This window comes from Pangasianodon hypophthalmus, chromosome 26 (assembly GCF_027358585.1).
Source record: "Pangasianodon hypophthalmus isolate fPanHyp1 chromosome 26, fPanHyp1.pri, whole genome shotgun sequence".
Lineage (NCBI taxonomy): Eukaryota > Metazoa > Chordata > Actinopteri > Siluriformes > Pangasiidae > Pangasianodon > Pangasianodon hypophthalmus.
This window is the reverse complement of record NC_069735.1, coordinates 16,942,209-16,962,466: the sequence shown is the minus strand read 5'-3', so window position 1 is coordinate 16,962,466 and position 20,258 is coordinate 16,942,209. Positions and strand designations below refer to the sequence as shown.

The 20,258-nt window shown below is 38.9% G+C and overlaps 1 protein-coding gene across 1 annotated transcript; it reads right to left on the bottom strand.

Annotated features, from left to right (window-relative positions):
• Window positions 1–8,698: 8,698 nt before the first annotated feature.
• On the bottom strand, window positions 8,699–13,219 carry LOC128317493 (adhesion G protein-coupled receptor E2-like). Its single transcript, XM_053229669.1, has 6 exons — window positions 13,081–13,219; window positions 12,668–12,781; window positions 11,433–11,614; window positions 11,191–11,349; window positions 8,936–9,208; window positions 8,699–8,797 (listed from the first exon to the last, which is right to left on the bottom strand). Exons 1-6 carry the CDS (start codon window positions 13,217–13,219, stop codon window positions 8,699–8,701), a joined length of 966 nt encoding a protein of 321 aa, XP_053085644.1.
• Between the last annotated feature and the right edge of the window lie 7,039 nt (window positions 13,220–20,258).

The window sequence follows — 20,258 nt, the reverse complement described above, 5'->3', positions numbered from 1 at the left end:
CACCTTACAGTGGAGGTTACAGCAGTTTCGTTCATTAAAAGTTCTGAAAAATCGCCTGGATTTTATTTCGAAGGTAAACATCGTAGTGACATTTTTGCTCATCTGCTTGCAGTAGGGAATTTTAGCCAGAGACATTATAATAAATGTTAAGAACACCACTATACCGTTGTTATTCTTGTAACGGGTGTAACGATACTTTCTGGTCATGATTCAAATCGGTTCACAATCTGGCTTCATTATTTGATTCAATTCCATTCTCAGAAAATTTCAAACAAAATTTGAATGAAGAAAAATTATGACTGAAAAGACTACTTTTTATTTCTGAATCGTAAACAACGGAAAACAATGTGCATTTTTGTCTAAAATTTGTATCAAATTAAAGAAACCAAAAATTTCTACAAACAGAGGTTAAATATTATAAACAAAATGTACTACAGGTTGATCATATCTTAAAAATGAAAATGAATAAATTTGTAAATTCTCCCCAAATTTTGACTGAATAAACAAAGGAGAAAGGGGAAATGCTCGATTGAAGCTCATTATCTCCATAGCAATGTCTGAGGTGTAATTTTTACTGGAAATAGAGCTCCAAAGTTGGCTAAAATGGCAGACTTTTGTGGGCTCTGTAGATCTCAGCAGTGTGGGGATGGTGTTGCTTCAAAGCTACTGAAGAGCTCTTTTTAACTGTTACAACGTGGTCATGTAATTGTATAACATATAATGCATAACTCTATGGGTTGCACAGACTGGGACCTCTGGTGTTTAAACAGTGCAATTGTATTAGATACATAATTATATAATTAATCAAATATTTTGCATGCAATGTTACACTCCTACTACCCATAACTTGTGATCTTAGGTGAGGATAGGGACAGAGACTGACCAATAAACACAGAGCTTCTTTTTAAAATAAGTGTGCTCCTGGAGCTGACTCCACCCAGTCTATCCATGCTATTTCAGGCTCTTTCACTGCCAGTGAAATGCCTGTGACAGTTCACATTCCCAAAGCCAGTTTTCATTGCAGGTGTCTAGTCTGTCTAAGAATGCCCATCACCTGCCCTTCACTATGTCTCTAGATCCAGTTTGACAAACCTGAGAAAGCCCTCACTGTCATATCACAAAGAATTAAAAACACAGTCACGTGCTCTATCGCATGATCTGTACACTTCTAATCACAACCATCTGTTCCCAGTCAGCACAGTTGCCATAAATAACCTGGACTTCCAGTGAATATTTCAGTGAAGTCTCTCCCATAGCATATGATACTGAGCCTGACCACTGATCGCCTGATACTTTGCCTGGCTATCTACTTTGGTTTTGGTTAGCCTTTTTGGATTTGTTTGCTTCATTCAGTAAAACTCTGTCCGTGCCTGATGGTAAGATATGTTGGTGCTATAAAAGAAATTAGTTTTCTTCATTTTGTCCTAAGGGTATGCAAACTTTTGCATGCAACTATAGATTTATTTTGTAGCAGCAGTGTTGACAAACATGTTCCATACCTAAAGATTGTAGAGAAATGTTGATGGATTTGATGGTGTCTGTTTTCCTCACCAGTGCAGACACCAGTTTCCCAGTGACGTCCAGTACACCATTTCCATAGGATATTAGTTTATTCTGGTCGGTATTGTTGTCTTTCATAAAAGTTGTAACGTTCATCACTTTGTTCAAATAATTTTCCACAGTCTATCCAACAATCACAGTAAAATCCATGACATACACATTCAAATGCCATGAACATTTTACACTTAAATTCACAATAATATAATCAACAACACTAAATATATCTCACTTCCTGCGGTAGCTCCTGAGCCGTTCTGCTCTGAATTAGGTTCAGCAAGTCCAGCGCACACTCTACTGTTAAATCAACCTAGAGCACAAATGACTGATATTTCTGAACATAAAAACTGCTAATCCAAGTCATGTTAGTCCATGTAAATGTTCAAAAATCACTGCAAAGGCATTTAAACTTGCCACTATTTACGATCTGAGATACAAAATAAGAACAACAAGCCTTAATTTAAGATACTTGTCAGATAGCATCAGATGATTTTCAATAATCAAATTTCTATTGGCTGAAATGTTTACAAAGAGATTACAAAGAGAACTTCAACATTACTTTCAAGTACAATCCTAAAATGAATCACTACACAAAAACTTGATCTGTCTCGTCAGTGTATCCTCAGGGACAGTTCAACCATACCTGGTATTTTCCAAGTATTTCGGGACTCGCATCTGAAATAAGAGGAAGTTACTCTGTTAGTTCTGTTAACTAACATGAGTTACTGCATTACATACTATAAATCAACAATGGCTTGCTTGAATACATCATCAGTAATCCACAGTTGGATTCATGCTTTTATGGTTTACTTACTGGGAAGTGAAGTGTCACATGTTATAAATGTTGTTAGTAACAGAACAGTGACTCCTGGAGGAAAGACACAGGAATTCATTTGATTATGTTATGCTGTATACGGGTCAGGGTGGTAGTGGCATCTGAGTCTATACAGGAAATACCAGGCAGGATGTTCTATACAGCTGATCAGTGGAATGGGCTAGTTCAATCTGAATGGAAACTGGGTTAAGAAAAAAACAAAAAATAATGATGAAGATGATGATGATGACGATGATGATGATTACTATGGATTTGACATCCAGCCTGCTTTTTTCCTTAAAAATAAAGGTGAAGGCTATATCCTCTTTAATAATCATAAATATATAAACATCCCAGATGGTTACATCAAGTAATTTTTGTTGACTTATCAGCTCGGTCACTGTTGCACCTATCCTGAAATAATCTCACAGGTGTATTTATGATAAAATTTAAAATGAGTATATTTTCAATGGTATTCACAATAGAGCACTTGGTAATGTTAAACTAGCTTCACTCTGGAGACAAACAGCATATAAAATCTCTTAGTTACATTTATTACTAAATTTGTGATGGTTTGTAAACACACCTTGCAGTCTAGTACAGAGTTACATGTTTGTGTGAATACAAACTGCATAAATAATAATAATAATAATAATAATAATACAAAATGCAACTCAACTTTCAGGCAAAAATAACCCAACATGGGGAAGGTGCACTGTCAACCCTTGCTTGGACTACTAGTTGAGTTGTTTTTAACCCTATACATATACATACATATATATATATATATATATATATATATATATATATATATATATATATATATATACTGTGCAAAAATCTTAGGCACCCTATTTTTTTTCAGGACAAACTTTGTTATAGATTTTTATGTTATGACTTCTACATTATCAAGTCAGCACAAAAACATTTTAGATTCCAAACATTAGTTCCCCTTCAGGAACTCAAGCTACGTCAGAACGCTATGGGAACGCCTTCAGCATGACCAGACTCTGAATCACGTGTGACGTAATCAGTCCAATGGATGGGCGAGTCTTCACGGACGGGGTGACGTAGCGACCAGGAAGCTTAAAAGCACATGCAGTGGATATAGCGGCAGCCTTTTTCCTTCAACGCGTGCTCTGTGTGTCGGTCCTTTTATACTGTTTGTTTCACTTTGGCTGCGGCATGCTGAAAGCCAACGCGAAGACTAAACATACGGGCTAGAGCAGGCACCGTTTCAGGCTGTATGTGGCTCTCTGCCCACGCTATATTACAGATGTGGATACACACGGTCTGTGCGTTGTCTGCTTGGGAGCGGAGCATGCACAGTTGGCTCTCGAGGGAGCCGGGCTTTTGCTGCTGCATGTGCTCCACTCCCAGAAGGCTGTTTTTGAGAAGGGAGCCTTCACCAGCGTTCCTCGTGGGGATCGCAGCTGGATTTGGTGGAGGGAATGGAGACGGGCCAGCCCCTATCTTCTTCCTCACCCACCAGATCCACTGCCCTCTCTCTGGGATCGGAAGCCCACACCACGGTTTCTTCCCCCCGGGGAGAGGGCTCAATGCTCCTCCTGTCTTCCTCCAAGGAATTTGACGTGGACCGCGTCGATGAGGATTCGCCCCCTCAATCTTCCCAGTATGAGGAGCTCTTGGAGGTGGTTACTTGTGCTGTGGCCCAGCTGAATATCGACTGGCCCACCGAGAAACGGGCTGAACCGCAGACAAGCAGGCTGGATGAACGCTTTCTGCGGAGTAAGCCACCACCTCCATGCCGGAGCCTACCTTTCTTCCCCAACCTCCACACCGAGGTGTCTAGGTCATGGGGGAGGCCTTATTCGGCCTGTATCTTCAGTCCCGCCTCCAGCTATTATGCTAATGTGGCGGGGCTGAGTGAGCATGGTTACAGGGTGATGCCCCGCGTTGAACAGATGCTGGCTAGCTATCTGTCCCCTGGCACGGCATCGTCCCTGAAGGCTCCGGCATTGCCTTCCAAGCCGCTGCGGACCACCTCAGCGCTGGCGAGCAAGGGGTACACGGCAGCAGGCCAGGCTGGCGCTTGGTGGTGTTGCAGGCCTACCAAGCTGTTCTGCTGAGGGAGCTAGACGAAGGCGGGGAGATTAAGTCTGAGGATGTCGGTTCCTCCCTCGCCGCTCTCTAGCTCATGGGGCTGCCAGGCAGGAGCAGCCCCCTCTGTGTACCAGCTCCTCATACTGGGAGGCTCAAAAACAGTTCACTGGGGTCTTCTAGAGCAAGGCCGGATTTGCTGACCGTTCTGCGGTCTAAGAAGACCTTGGCCAGGAAGTCCTGACACTTGGGGCCCAGGACTTCTGAGGGCAGGCCCCTCAGGGGAAGAGCGGTGTACACCTCATCACACGGTGCCCGTCTCTCCTCAGCGCCCTCAGGAGATCGGTCTGCCAACCCTGCCAAATGTGAAAAAAAAAAGCAGGCTCTGGTAATGGAACAAGAAGTAAACACTCTCTTGAGGAGGGAGGCCATCGAGGTGGTCCCTCCTCATGACAGAGAGTCCGGGTTCTACAGCTGGTACTTCATCGTTCCGATGAAGGATGGAGGGTTGCGTCCCATTTTAGAATTGCGTCATTTGAACCACTCAGTCATGCCACTGATGTTCAAGATGCTCGCAATCAATCAAGTCGTGTCTCAGATCAGGTCCGAGGACTGGTTTGTCACGATCGATCTAAAAGACGAATATTTCCATATCTCCATCCCTGACACAGGAAGTTCCTGAGGTTTGCTTTCGGGGCGAAGCTTTCCAATATCGGGTTCTTCCATTCGGCCTGGCACTCTCACCCCGCACTCTCACGAAGTATGAATTATATCGACGATTGGTTGATATTAGCTCAGGCGGCGGTTCGGCGTCGGGAACCACTGGGGTTAAGACTAAATGCAGAGAAAAGTCTGCTTGGAGAATCGCTTGTCTGGATGTGGTGGGGATTCGACCACGATGCAGGCACGTCTATCTCCTGCTCGGATCGAGTCGATCCTCACAGCAGTCACGAGAGTGAGAGAAGGCTGATCACTCACTGTAAGCAGTTCCAGAGACTGCTGGGTCTGATGGCCAAGGTGATACCATTTGGCCTGCTGTACATGAGACCCCTACAGTGGTGGCTCAAGACCATCGGTCTGTAGAGCGGCCACCATCTCACGTGGCACATATATATTTTAGAGTGTATCAGGAAGTTTCAGCTTCCTTGATGTAAATGGCTTTTCTCCAGACAACAACTGCTCCACCTTTTTTAAAATACAATGTATGTCTTAGATATTTATTTAATCCAAACATTGCTTTTCCAACAAAATTAAATACAACAGAGAAATCTTACATATGCTGGCTGTCAGGTTTTACCTGCAATAACAGAAGCAACCATGACAAAGTCCAGAAGAACCGTGACATATTCTCCAAGATGGTCAGTAAAACTTACCGTCCAGTGCGCTCATAAAATTGTATGAAGTATGGATTTATATAAACTAAGAGCTGTCATAGCAGATACTGACTTTGTTTAGTTTAGTTTGTTTTGTGTAGAAAACATTTAATTTCATTATTTTTGAAGGCATGTTTGCGTTACAGCATTTCTTTGCATGTGACTAAGACACAGTAATGTCTATATAAAACAGGTTCCTTATTTATTAAAAGAGGAAAAAGCATTTATGAAATATTGAACTACTTATTAAAAATGAGAAAAAGCAGCGTTACATTCATACCCAACACCCCACACCTCGCCTGTCAATAAAAAACTTAAGTTTTAATAGAAGGATCATTTTTCTGCTGGTTGAGTAAACTCTCCTGGCAGCATATGAAAATACACAGGCTTATTCAGAACAATCTGACTACATACTCTGTGTACATATCTGTAAATCTTAATCATTTGCATTTGGGACCTGGAAGTCCTGATCATCGTCTGAGGACAGAGAGAGATGGGGGGATTTAAAGAGAATGGGTGGATTTAAAGAGAAAAAAAGCTGCAAAATGTGGCTTTCAAACCAAACAGCTATATCACAACCCCACTGAACTGTTTTACAGTAAAACTAAAGCCTATATATATTTTGCGAGAGACACTGTGCCAGATTAACTGAGTATTTGAATATTGCTGCCTTCTATTGTCTCACAGACACCAGTCCACTCCACAGTAGCAGTGGAAGACTCCAAAGTGGCACCGCTAGACACCAAAATAGCATTTTTAGTGTATTTTTAGCTATAACAGAAGCCGCAATGGTCGAACCTTTATAACATATTATTTATTTGCTGTTGACACCTTGTACTTTAGAGTTATATTTTAATAAATATATTTTAGAAATACTGTAATGATTTTACTTTTCGACTATGCGCCCAGACACTGATACGTTATTATGGTTAGGTAACGCGGTGGGTGCCTTCTCAGGCAAATCCGCGGCCACCTGCACGGGCTTTTAGAAGATGGCGCTCTCATGCAGGTAATCAGCGTGAATGTGCAGCACCTGGCCACGCCTCTTCAGAAGCCCTCCAATGGTCTCACTCCGGGTGTGGAAATAGTTCTGTGCCAGCCAGCAGAATGGTGTCATTCTGCTCTAACTAATTAGTGTAATGGTTTGAGGTTTAGCAAAGTGAATATTGAGGTTCAGGTTTAGAAAAGTGAATACTGAGGTTGAGGGATGGATATATTTAGTATTCGCAAGGAAATATTTAGTCCTTTCAAGTTCAGCCATTTTATCACACAACCTACCAGGTTCGCACCCCGCTCGAGGCGCTCGTTTTTCAGGCAGAGCCATTTGGCAGTCCGTCTCCACACTTGGTTCTGCTCCACACCGTATATATTTTCCTCTGGGTCAAGCGGGATCTTCAGGACACTATTATACATCCTAGCGCCGAGCCCCGTAACAGGTTATTTTGGTAATTATATTGTAATGCTTTATAGATATAGTACGTGATGGTGATGTACCACTGTAACCTTGTGAGTGTAATTATATTGCTGAATATAATTAGTAGTATTACTGAAAGTTATGTACTTAGGTAAGCTTTCCTTCTTAAAGTGAAGGGAGAGCTATGAATGCTTTTCAGGGTATTTTTTAGTATATATCATTATTACACTATTACTAGATTCCAGATGGCAGAAATGTGATAAGCAGCTCAAATCATTTCAGTAAGAAACATATTATGTCCATGAGAAATCTGTTAAAACAGATATCAATGTATTTGTTGATTTAAATAATAAGTCAGTTGCCTAACTGGTTATGTATTATGAGGTAATTATATTACTATATAAAGGGTTTCCTGGTGTTTTCTAGATAATTTCCACTGTTAACTAAGTAAAACTGAGACTTTCTTACAACGTGAATCTGCCTGGACAAACCTGCTCTCAGTTTAAACACACTGGAGCTCATAAATGGAAGAAATACACTTATGGCCAAAAGTATGTGGACACCTGTTCATCACATATGTGATTCTTCCCCAAACAGTAGCAACTTGACAGTGCTGGGACATCTGATCAGGAACCCAGAGCCTTAACCACTGAGCCACCACTGCCCCAATAATTGCAAATATTTATTTATAGCAATAATTGTATATTGCACTAGAGAGAGAGAGAAACAGAGAGAGAGAGAGATTTGACAATCCTTTATTAGATCATCATTTTCTGAATAGTTTATTTATACACATCATTATGTGATTAAGTCAGGGAAGGTTAGATCATCATTATTAACAGCAAAAAAAAATCCTTTGTAATCACACACTTTTATCAAAACCAGAAATTCCTACACTGAGCTATGCAACGTTCATAAGCTTTTTAAACAATCCAGCACACATCACAATCCTGACCTGATTCTATTCTTTAATAAATTGTCATTTTAGCTTGCCCTATAATAAAATTGAACAGCAGACACCTTTTTCTCTTCTTTTTTTTTAATATAGAAAACCAAAAACTAAAAAACATGTGACATAAAAGGGCCAACAAAACCTTAAAAAGAGTTTCTAAAACATTAAAAGCAGACATTTGTGTAAATCAGTGAATAAGCCTTTTTAAACGAGACAAATGCATTAACTGGAATAATAAAGTTATTAACTGTTTATAGCTTTGACAGTATAAATGATAAGAGGTAATAAATGGTCTCAAAAAAAGTATAATGTGTCTTTCTTGAATAAATAAAAATTGTAATCATTGGAAACTCACTGTGGTATAAGAGAAATAAAACATTTGGGAACGTGCTGTTTTAAGAAAATAATCTTCAGGGTGGTAACGGTAACTCTGCTTCATCACACCACTCCATCACTCAGTAGTTTACTATAACAGCACCTATGGTACATTATTAACGTAACCCTGACAATAATAGCCCTGTGGACCTTCATGCTGTTCCCTGAGTCACCTGCACATCTGCTGTAGCAGTGTTACGATTGCTGAAGCAGCAGAAAGCACACAGGTATTTCCTGTACTTCTGTCTGACCTGGAAGTAGAAGAGAAGAGACACAAAAGTATAGTCAAATGGTGTATTGAACTTTTCTTTTCTTTTAAAAAGTAATGTAACTATAAAATTCTTAAATTCTGTTAAAATTTGGATGAAAACAAAGTGCTGAGTGCTGACCTCTTGATTAAGGAGACAGTGGACCAGGAAGATGAAGGTGCCCTGCTGGGAGCTGATGAACTCGAAGACAGTATACAGCAGACTATCATTAGTTGGGATGAAGAGGATTATCCAGGAGCAGCCGAGGATAAAAAACTGGGCCAGGCTTTTAAACATCACAGTTATTATGAGTTTCGTATCATTGGTGTTACTCATCTGTAAGTTCTGGTTTTTCAGCCGTATCAGAGTGAAGATCAAGATGATGATAGTGATGGTGCAGATTACAGCATTTGTCTGCACAGGGGAAAGAAAATATTTCAAATGAATTAAATTATCGAACAGCTGCTTAGTTGTAATGGCTTTGGGTATTTGTGGCTTTTAATTCTTTTCAGTCTGCAGTACTTACTCCAAGAATAATGCATGCAATTATGATGGTAGTTGTGATCACATTTACACTCCATCTGCATAAAAAACACACATAATACAATCAATAAAAAAAATTGTAATCGTTTGTTTGCCATTCCAAAATGGATTATTTTCCTATAACAGCACATCTCATGATTTATTCCTCTTATACCACAGAAATTTGCTAATATTTATTTATTTATAAAAAAAAAAAACCTAGATACTTTTTTATGTTTATAGTTATATTTAATGTTGTAGAATTTCCCTGAAAGGAGTCAGTTCCCATTCTCACTTTATGTTATAACAGCTATAAACAGTGACTCCCTCACCAGCCTTATTTTTTTCTCTCTCTTGAAGTTAACATGACAAGAAAACGTAGCTTGCCATGTTACCGAGAAACTGCAAAGCTTAAACTCCAAGCTTTACGCTAAAGCTTACAGCTTAACTTCTGACTGTTACAAAAGTGCTGACACTGGAGACTCCTTCCATACATGTTTAATAAATGTCTCCTTACAGAAAACTTAATTAGAGCAATAGCTAAAAGTTATAATTCATTTACGTAGTTCAGCTGTTTCTATAGAAACAATAACGTACTAGAACGAGTTCATTAATATAAACAGCTGCACTACTGTCAGAGCTGCTGTTATAGAAGATTAATCAGCACCTTCTGACCAATCGCAGTCCAGAATTCCACAACGCTGTGGCATAAATGTAAATTAAATCTTGTAATTAGCCCAGTCTCCTGCACTCACTCTAACACGTCGGAATTTTTTAGAGCATACATGACCACCAGAACCAGGGGGAAAAGGTAGCCAATCACAATCAACCATTTCCAGCTAATCCCATCTGTCTGGTTTAATCTGATCTTTGATAAATTCTTCACAAAAATGAAGAGCAGCACAGCTTCAACGAACATCCACATAAACGCTGAGAAATAGAAGAATGATAGAATGACCTCCAGCGGTCCACACAATTTCTGTAGAAAGAGAGATGAAAAAAATCAAATTATTTCAAGTTTACATTATTGATTTTTACCTGCTGAGAATGTAAAGCATGTAGACAGCAAGACTCACCTTTCGAGGGCCTCTACAGACCTGGAAATGTTGTCTGATTTGTTCAAAAAGTTGAGCCAGCAGAAGGTTTATACACAGGTTTATCAGAGCCGTGTTGGTCACTTTTGTGTTACGACGACAAAAGGCAAATGTAAGTATAGACAAACTCAGAAATATCATTCCCACTGCCACAGACACTGTGCTGAGCACGACCAAGAAAGTGTAAATCTGGAAAGATTAAAAGAAGTGATGCTTTTCTATTATTAAAACTCTTCTCACAATCATGCTCTTACAGATCATTCAGTATCCACGCCACACACTCCGTACTGTTTGTCTTTACTCTTTGTAATCCCTCTATCTTCTGTCACCCAGAAGAAGATGGGTTTCCTTTGGAGTGTGTTCCTCTTGAGGATTTTTCGTTATATAGTGTAGGGAGTTTTTCTTTAGGGAACTAATTCAGATTTTCTGTTAAATGTACTAACAAATCTAAATCGGATGGAATTGAATCTCTGACTTTGTGTTTTCTGTTTTTGTATACAGTGTGGTACTCTACCTAAAACCATGTGTCCTCAAACATGGTCCAAATGCAGCTATTTGAAAAGCAGAACATTATTTTAACACAGAATCGTCAGTGGGATCTGATATGGCATTCACTTATCATGCAATTATTAAAGGGTCTATCAGTGAACTTTAACAGCACTAACAGAAGGCTAACATGTGCTTCCTCTGAGACTCATGAAGCTAACCACTGCCTCTTTTTCAAACTGCTGCTTATGCAATATCTTGCAGGATAGTGCTTACAGTATCTTGGTCTCTTACCACGACTGGGTCAGTCTCAATGATGAGAGCAAAGGTACTCAGACGATCACAAGAGCACACAGTGTGAGTGCTATTTTGCTTTGTGATGCTACAACCATCTTCAACCCACTCAGTTTCCTTCCAGTAGACACAGGAGAGAACACCTTCAGGGTCTAACTTCTAGTGCGGAAGAGGAGGGAATAAAATCTGAACATGGGTAATTAAAAATAATAAATAAATCCTCTATAAGGGAAATAACTTACTCTGATGTGTGTGAAGGTGACGTTGACTGGTGTAGTGAGGTGTGTGTTGGTGGTTCGGGGAAGTGTTGCTGACACCACAGCAGACATCATGCTTTTCCTTCTAATCATAGATGTGTCAAAGACCTTAAGTTTCAGGATGGCTGCCATGTTGGTGTAGCTCATGAATGCCACAGCAGCTGATCCTTGCATTGAAATGAAGAAAATGTCAGTTTTCCAACATGGGAATATTTATGCTTTATACTTTCTCTGTAACATCACAGGTTGCTTTTGTCTTATTAACTTCAACAGAAAGAGAAAAAAGAGAGGCTGGGGAAGGAACCACTGTTTATAGCTGCTACACTATATGGACAAGTTTATGGACACTTGACTATCATGCCCATGTGTGGGCTTTTTCTAAACTGTTGCCACAAAGTTAGAGGCACATTATTGTATAAAATGTCTCTGTATGCTGTAGCATTATAGTTTCCCTTCACTGGAACTAAGAGGCTGAAACCTGTTCCAGCATGACAATGCCCCTGTGCACAAAGCGAGCTCCATGAAGACATGGTGTGTGAAGGTTGGAGTGGAAGAACTCGAGTGTCCTGCACAGAGCCCTGACCTCAACCCCACTGAACACCTTTGGGATGAACTGGAACACCGACTGCACCCCAGACCTCCTCACCAACATCAGCACCTGATCTCACTAATGCTCTTGTAGCTGAATGAACACAAATCCCCACAGCCACGCTCCAACATCTAGTGGAAAGACTTCCCAGAATAGTGGAGCTCATTATAACAGCAAAGGGGAATAAATCTGGAGTGAGATGTTCAACAAGCGCATTTATATAAAGAATAGGGTTGTCTAAACATTTGCACTGTACTTATTTACTTAATTTGTTCATTTTTTTGGGAATAAATGGCTTTTTTACATGATCATTTTTTTCCTCTATAGAAGAAAAAATAAAATCATTTAGAATTCAAATAAATTAAACAGAAGGTAAGAATTTAAATTTTAAATAAAATTGCTGAAAGCCTACAGCCACACCAGCCCTTGGTGGATAAGATTGAAGACCCCTGCCTACAAATTACAAATGAGATGGGACTATTATTTTAATTTGAAGGTCAAATTTGTAGTGGCTATTTTGATCATCTGCTTGAAAAGGGGATTTTTTTTAAATAAATTCTTTTTAAATTTTTAAACTTTGTAAAAAAAAAAAAAAAAAAAAAAAGTAAAAATGTAAAGAACACTACTATACCATTGTTATTCTTCAAGATCCCAGTGAGCTCGATATCCATGGAAGCAGTGCTTGTGATCAGAGAGGGGATTTCGTTCACAGAGCTGTTCTGTCCAATCATAATTACCTGAACCTCTGGAAAGATAGAAATCAATATTAACTATTATGTTCAAGTTTTTATATTTTCTTATTGTCCTCAGAAGGAGTTAACCCAATGAATGCGTTGAGTGTGGTTGAATTTGCAGAAGAATAGAAGTTGGTTAGGATTTGTTTGCTTCATTCAGTAAAACTCTGTCCGTGCCTGATGGTAAGATATGTTTTTGCTATAAACGAAATTAGTTTTCTACATTTTGTCCTAAGGGAACAAAAGGCAACTTTTGCATGCAACTATAGATTTATTTTATAGCAGCAGTGTTGACAAACATGTTCCATACCTAAAGATTGTAGAGAAATGTTGATGGATTTGATGGTGTCTGTTTTCCTCACCAGTGCAGACACCAGTTTCTCAGTGACGTCCAGTACACCATTTCCATAGGATATTAGTTTATTCTGGTCTTTAGTGTTGTCTTTCATAAAAGTTGTAACGTTCATCACTTTGTTCAAATAATTTTCCACAGTCTATCCAACAATCAGAGTAAAATCCATGACATACACATTCAAATGCCATGAACATTTTACACTTAAATTCACAATAATATAATCAACAACACTAAATATATCTCACTTCCTGCGGTAGCTCCTGAGCCGTTCTGTTCTGAATTAGGTTCAGCAAGTCCAGCGCACACTCTACTGTTAAATCAACCTAGAGCACAAATGACTGATATTTCTGAACATAAAAACGTCATCCAAAAGGCTTTTATACTCGCCACTAGGTTTCATCTTTGAAATATAAATATAACATAATCTCAGCTACTCCTCAAATAAAATCATCTTTAATTTTAATCCTAAAATAAAACAATACACAAAAAACATGTAAACTTAATAACATCTGTCTCATTAGTGTATCCTCAAGGACAATTCAACCATACCTGGCATTTTTCAGGTACTGTGAGACTTGCATCTGAAAAAAAAAAAGAGTTACCCAACTTTACATATATATATGAAATCTACTTGCACTAGTAATGTAACCCTTTAATGCGTAGATTATTATTATTATTATTATTATTATTATTATATCCAGATCCTTTAGTTTTTTTTTCACTTATAACTGCATGTCAGATTAGGATTTAAAATATATATATATATTTTATGTTATATATGTATAATGTTATATATATAAATGTTAAAAAAATTAATATATTTGAATATATTAAATATTAAATAAAAATAAAATGTAGATAGATTGTCCATGAGATGGAATACCTTGACTAAAAAAAGGATAAAACATTATACCTGAAATAATAAACAATGTGTTTAGAAACTAAATTTCTTTAACATGCAGATCTAAAATATTCAATGTTTTAGCAATTATTATTTTTGAACAAAATATAGCAATATTTTTGACATGTACACAATCTTTATTTAAAACAACTAGTTTTATAAACAGCTAAGACATTCATTGTCTGGCACAATCTTTTTTTAATTTATATTATTATATTATAAATATTATTTATTTATGTAGAAAATTATACCAGAGACATAAAGAATGGCAAACAGCCTACAGAGCAACATGAAAATGATTTATGTTAAATTACCATAATAATCTCATGTAACTTGGAAGTGATTTACATCATATATTTTCTTAAAAACAGTCTTAAATGAACTCTCAGTGTGTGGACACTGTGCATGAAAGGGTTAAAATATAAAAACAGGAAGGATGAAATGTTCCTAAATGTCGACATGAAATAGAAAGTATAATAGAAATATGGAAATAAAAAAAAAATCTCTGTTACTTCAGAAGATATATTTCTTTAGAGGAATCTAAAGTAGTTTTCTTGCTTTCATGGTTTGCTGTGTTCATGCTTTTATGGTTTACTTACTGGGAAGTGAAACAGCACATGTTGTAAATGTTGTTAGTAACAAAACAATGACTCCTGGATGAGAAACACAGGAATTAATTTTATTACTTCATTTATTCATATTGAATTCATTCATGTTCATTCTTTATCATGGTCAGGGTGGTGGTGGATCCAGAGCCTATCCAAGGAACACTATTTGCAAGTTGGAGAGATCTTTTTACACCTGATCAGCATAAGAGTCAACACTCAGAAGGCACCAGGACCTTATGGCCTCCACAGACCTGTCATGACCTCATGTCCTGAGGGCCTGTGTTGACCAGTTAGCAGATGTTTTCATTAACATTTTTAATCTACTCATCTTCTACTCAACAGTGCAACTCTTTGAGTCTGACTGTGATCCCCACATGCTTCAAGCAGACCACCATCATCCCTGTCCCCAAGAAAACTGCTGTCTCCTGCCTGAATGACTACCGCCCTCTAGCACTGACATCAGTGACTGACATTCTCTCTACCAGACACCTTGGACCCGTTCCAGTTTGCTTGCTGCTCTAATAGATCCACTGATGACACCATGCAATGGCCCTGCACTCTGCCTGTAACACCTGGAGGAAAGAGACACCTATGTGCGGATGCTGTTTATTGATTATAGCTCTGCATTCAATACCATCATCCCTACCAAACTTTTAGTCAAGCTGAAGGAACTGGTCACATGTGTAACTTGATTAAGGACTTCCTGGCAGGCAGACCCCAGGTAGTCAGGATTGGCAACCACATATCCTCCACGCTCAACACTGGTGCCCCGTGGGGATGTGTGCTCAGCCCCCTCTTGTACTCCCTGTTCACCTATGACTGCTCTGCTAAGCACAGCTCCAACATCATCTTCAAATCTGCTGTTGATACAAAAATCCTGGGACTCATCACCAGTGGTGACGAGACATTCTACAGAGATGGGTCAGAGCACTTTCACCATGGTGTGATGAAAACAATCTCTCTGAATGTCAGCATGATTGTGTATTACAGGAAGTCAAAGAGATGGGGTCACGCTCCTATCTACATCAATGGGGTGGAGGTGGAAAGAGTTAAGAGCTACAATTTCCCTGGTGTCCACATCTCCAAAGATCTCTCCTGGAACCTCCACACTGACACAGTAGTGAGAGCAGCCCGTCAGTGTTCTACTTTCTGCGGAGGCTTAAGAGATTCAGCTTTTCCTCTGAAATCATGTCAAACCTCTTCCGCTGCACCATAGAGAGCATTCTGACAGGCTGCATCAATGTTTGGTTCGGCAACTGCTCTTCCTCCGACCGCAAAGCTCTTAAGAGAGTGGTGAGAACAGCAGAGCTCATCACTGGAAATAAACTCCCGGCCTTACAGGACATCTATCAAACACATTGTTTGAGGAAGGCCCACAGTATCATTAAGGACTGCACTCACCTTGCTCATTATCTGTTTGTGACACTGGCATCTGGCAGACTCTTCCGTCACGGACAACCAGACTGAAGAACAGTTTTTATCTCTAAGCCATCAGAATACTTACCAGACAAGAGTCCTTCAACTAACACTGCAACACATTATTACTGCCACTTCCAGACACTTAGATATTTCCTATTCAGATTTATTATGTACCATTTATTGTACTTGTATTTCCTGTTCTGCCCTATTTAATAGCACGTCACATTTACTCTGCCATTGTACACTACTGTTTCATTTACCTGATTACATTACAGCATCATCTCAACCATTCATGTCCAAATACGTGTTTGTTCATGTCTAATAAGTGTTTGTACTGTCAGTGTCTAAATCTGAGCCTCATCACAAGCATTTCAATACCCATTGTACCCAGTGTAACTATGCAAATGACAAATAAATGACTCTTGACTCTTGACTTGATATCTGTCAAGTTAATTCTACTGAAAACAAAATATCTGACCCTGGAAAACACTATCTGATCAAGAGATTATTTCCTATGTTAGACATACATATATGTATATATAAATTTTTTTTAATTTAGTATTGTTTATTTCAAATAGGTGTCACAAAAACAGAGCAGGTTTAAAGCAGCAGTAGAAGGGACTATTGAGAATAATGGACCAGTTGTATATTTTTACTTTTTTACTGTCTACTACAGATTGATTATTCTGCTTCTCTTATTTATGTCACACTTTTAAAGGTTTTCATTTGACTAACCCTCTTATGTGCACATTAAAAACAGATCCCTTATTCCTTAAAAAGAGATAAATCAGAAGTACATGTAATTCTGTTCTGCTATTTTTAAAAAAAAATGTGAGTAAAATTAGTATAACCATGAAATATAAACACACACCCAACACCTCTGTCTATTAATAGAAGTACTTACGTTTCAACAGAGGAATCATCTTTCCGGTTTATTTTGAATTAACTCTCTTGGACGTCCATGAAAATATTCTTGTTCACAATAAGAGGAAGTATGAGTGAGATAATACAAACAGAGCTAGATAGGAACAGGCTACTCTTTGTGTACATATCTCTAAATTTGAATTATTTGCATATGGCAAGTAAAATACACCATTGTTAGAGAAGCAGTGCATCACCTTTTGCATCTCTCTCTCTATATATATCTATATCTATATATATCTATATATCTATCTATATATATATATATATATATATATATATATATATATATATATATATATATACATGAAGGAGATCATCCTGTGAAGTAAGGCTTATCCACTGTGGAGAAATGTTGATAGTGGGGAGATGCAATGTAGTGGTCATCTCTGGCTCTCTCCAGGGAAGGTGATCTCTGACAATGAAATGAAATGATGTTCAGAAGATGAGGCAGCACTGGTATGATGGGACTTGGACTGCATCAGAATAGCTACAATGGACTGGAGTTTGTCCGCTCTCAGATGGAGCTGGGTTGCAAGCATGTTGGTGGACTCAGTTATGAGGCTATGCAAAAGGGCAGGTTGAGGTTGAGGTGTTGGGGATGCCAGCGATGAATGGGGCTCAGTTGCTGAAGGCTGTGCCCTCTCACAGTGACCAGCCACTTTGTTTGCCTCATCAAAAGTGGTAACACCAAACCCGTACAACTTACTGTAGCTTGCAATGCAGGGTATACGGAATAAAACACCACAGAATTTCACCTCTGATGGCAGACCATCCATAATCCGGAAAATCCTGGTGAAAGAGGTCAAAGACTGCAGACATTTTGCTACATGTGGTGTCATAATCATTTTTTTGTCATCTGAGAGACTATCTCAGTAACTGAATTCAGTACCTGCCAATCTTGACGGAAGTACTTTGATAAGCTGAGGTCTGTCCATACCTGAGGTCTCACAGCATACTTGAAAATGGAGAGCCCATTGAGAAAACTTCCACTGCCATCTCCACTGAAGTCTGGGGGTAAAACAGATGTGAAGTCCCCATGTGGAGTTATCACACTTTCACTGCCATGTTTGAAAAGACTGATGTCAATGCCAGGCACTTACTGCGGTGCCGTACCAGTGCAGTCCAGCAAAGTCTCTTATTGTTAAAGGAACTTATGTCTGCCAGTTGGTCTTGCACTGTAACTGCTGTAGCAGGCAGGTACACATGGTTGGTGGGCATGAAAAAGTCTCATGTGCAGTGCATTCTCCTTTTGTTCTCCTTCTTTTTCTTTTTTTCCCCTTGATGTGCCGTGCAGTCTCAGTAATAAATTCTGAACCAAAGCAGTTCTTACCAAAGTCTGCCTCAAGAATACGATTATGTCTACACCGATGAACTCAATTCTCCAGGGCCACCACAGACTACAAATCCCAACACACACCCTTCTTTTCATGTCCACACTCACCTGATTGCTGATTATGTGCACCTGCATACACTCTATATACATTATACATGTATAAATTATACATATTCATTGGTCATTAAGACCACAATAGAAACACGCACACAATCATTATATAGCAGCGATGACTTCATGAATTTTTTCAATGGTAAAATTGAAAATATCAGGCTAGAAATTCAGACTATTAATTTAAAACCGGACAGTTCTATAACTAACCCTGTAGATGATAATATGATAATATTAGATAAACAACTACAACGCTTTAGTCCCCTTGAAGAGACTGAACTAATTTCACTAATTTCATCATCAAAATCATCAACCTGTATGCTAGATCCTTTACCTACTTGTTTCCTCAAACAGATAATTCCTGAAACAATCAAACCTCTTTTAAAGATAATCAATTCTTCCCTTAGCATTGGCTATGTACCTAAATCTTTTAAATTAGCAGTTATCAAGCCCCTGATTAAAAAACCTGACCTCAATCCCTGTCAACTGTCCAACTACAGGCCAATATCAAACCTCCCCTTTATTTCCAAGGTCCTTGAAAAGGTTGTAGCACAGCAGCTATGCTCATACTTACATAGGAATAACATTCATGAAATGTATCAGTCAGGATTTAGGCCTCATCATAGCACAGAGACAGCACTGGTAAAAGTTGTAAATGACTTACTACTGGCCTCTGATCAGGGTTGTGTCTCCTTGCTGGTGCTGCTTGACCTTAGTGCAGCTTTTGATACCATTGATCATGCTATTCTCCTCAATAGACTAGAAAATGTAGTAGGCATTAAGGGAACAGCCCTTTCCTGGCTCAGGTCTTATTTGACTGATCGTTATCAGTTTGTAAACGTAAATGGTGACTTCTCTTCTCATGCTAAGGTAAAGTTTGGTGTTCCGCAAGGCTCTGTTTTAGGCCCACTGCTCTTTTCTTTATATATGCTACCTCTGGGCAAAATTATTCGTAAGCATGGTATTAGCTTCCACTGTTACGCTGATGACACACAGTTGTATGTTTCAGCAAAGCCAGATGACAGACACCAGCTTAATAAAGTTGAGGAATTTGTAAAAGACATTAGAAACTGGATGCTTATTAACTTTCTCTTACTTAATTCTGACAAGACAGAAGTACTTGTACTAGGACCACATGCAGCTAGAAGTAAGCTTTCTGATTACATAATAACTCTGGATGACCTTTCTGTTTCATCATGTGCAGCAGTAAAAGACCTTGGTGTGATTATCGACTCTAGTCTTTCTTTTGAAGCTCATGTAGATAATATAACTAGGATTGCTTTCTTTCATCTCAGAAATATTGCTAAAATAAGAAATATATTGTCACTACACGATGCAGAAAAATTAGTTCATGCTTTTGTTACCTCTAGGTTGGATTATTGTAATGCCTTACTGTCTGGATGTTCCAGTAGATGCATAAACAAGCTCCAGTTAGTCCAGAATGCAGCAGCGAGAGTCCTTACTAGAACCAGAAGATATGACCACATCACCCCTATCTTATCCACACTGCATTGGCTCCCAATCAAATTTCGTATTGATTATAAAATACTACTATTGACCTATAAAGCACTAAATGGTCTCGCGCCACAGTACCTGAGCGAACTTTTGGTCTTTTATGATCCGTCACGCCTACTCAGATCAAAAGATGCAGGCTATTTGTTGGTACCTCGAATAATGCGGGCTACAGCTGGGGGTAGAGCTTTCTCATACAAAGCCCCACAGTTATGGAACAGCCTTCCACTTAGTGTTCGGGGCTCAGACACAGTCTCAGTGTTTAAGTCTAGGCTGAAAACATATTTGTTTAGTCAAGCCTTTTGTGAATAATCTTAGGTACAGG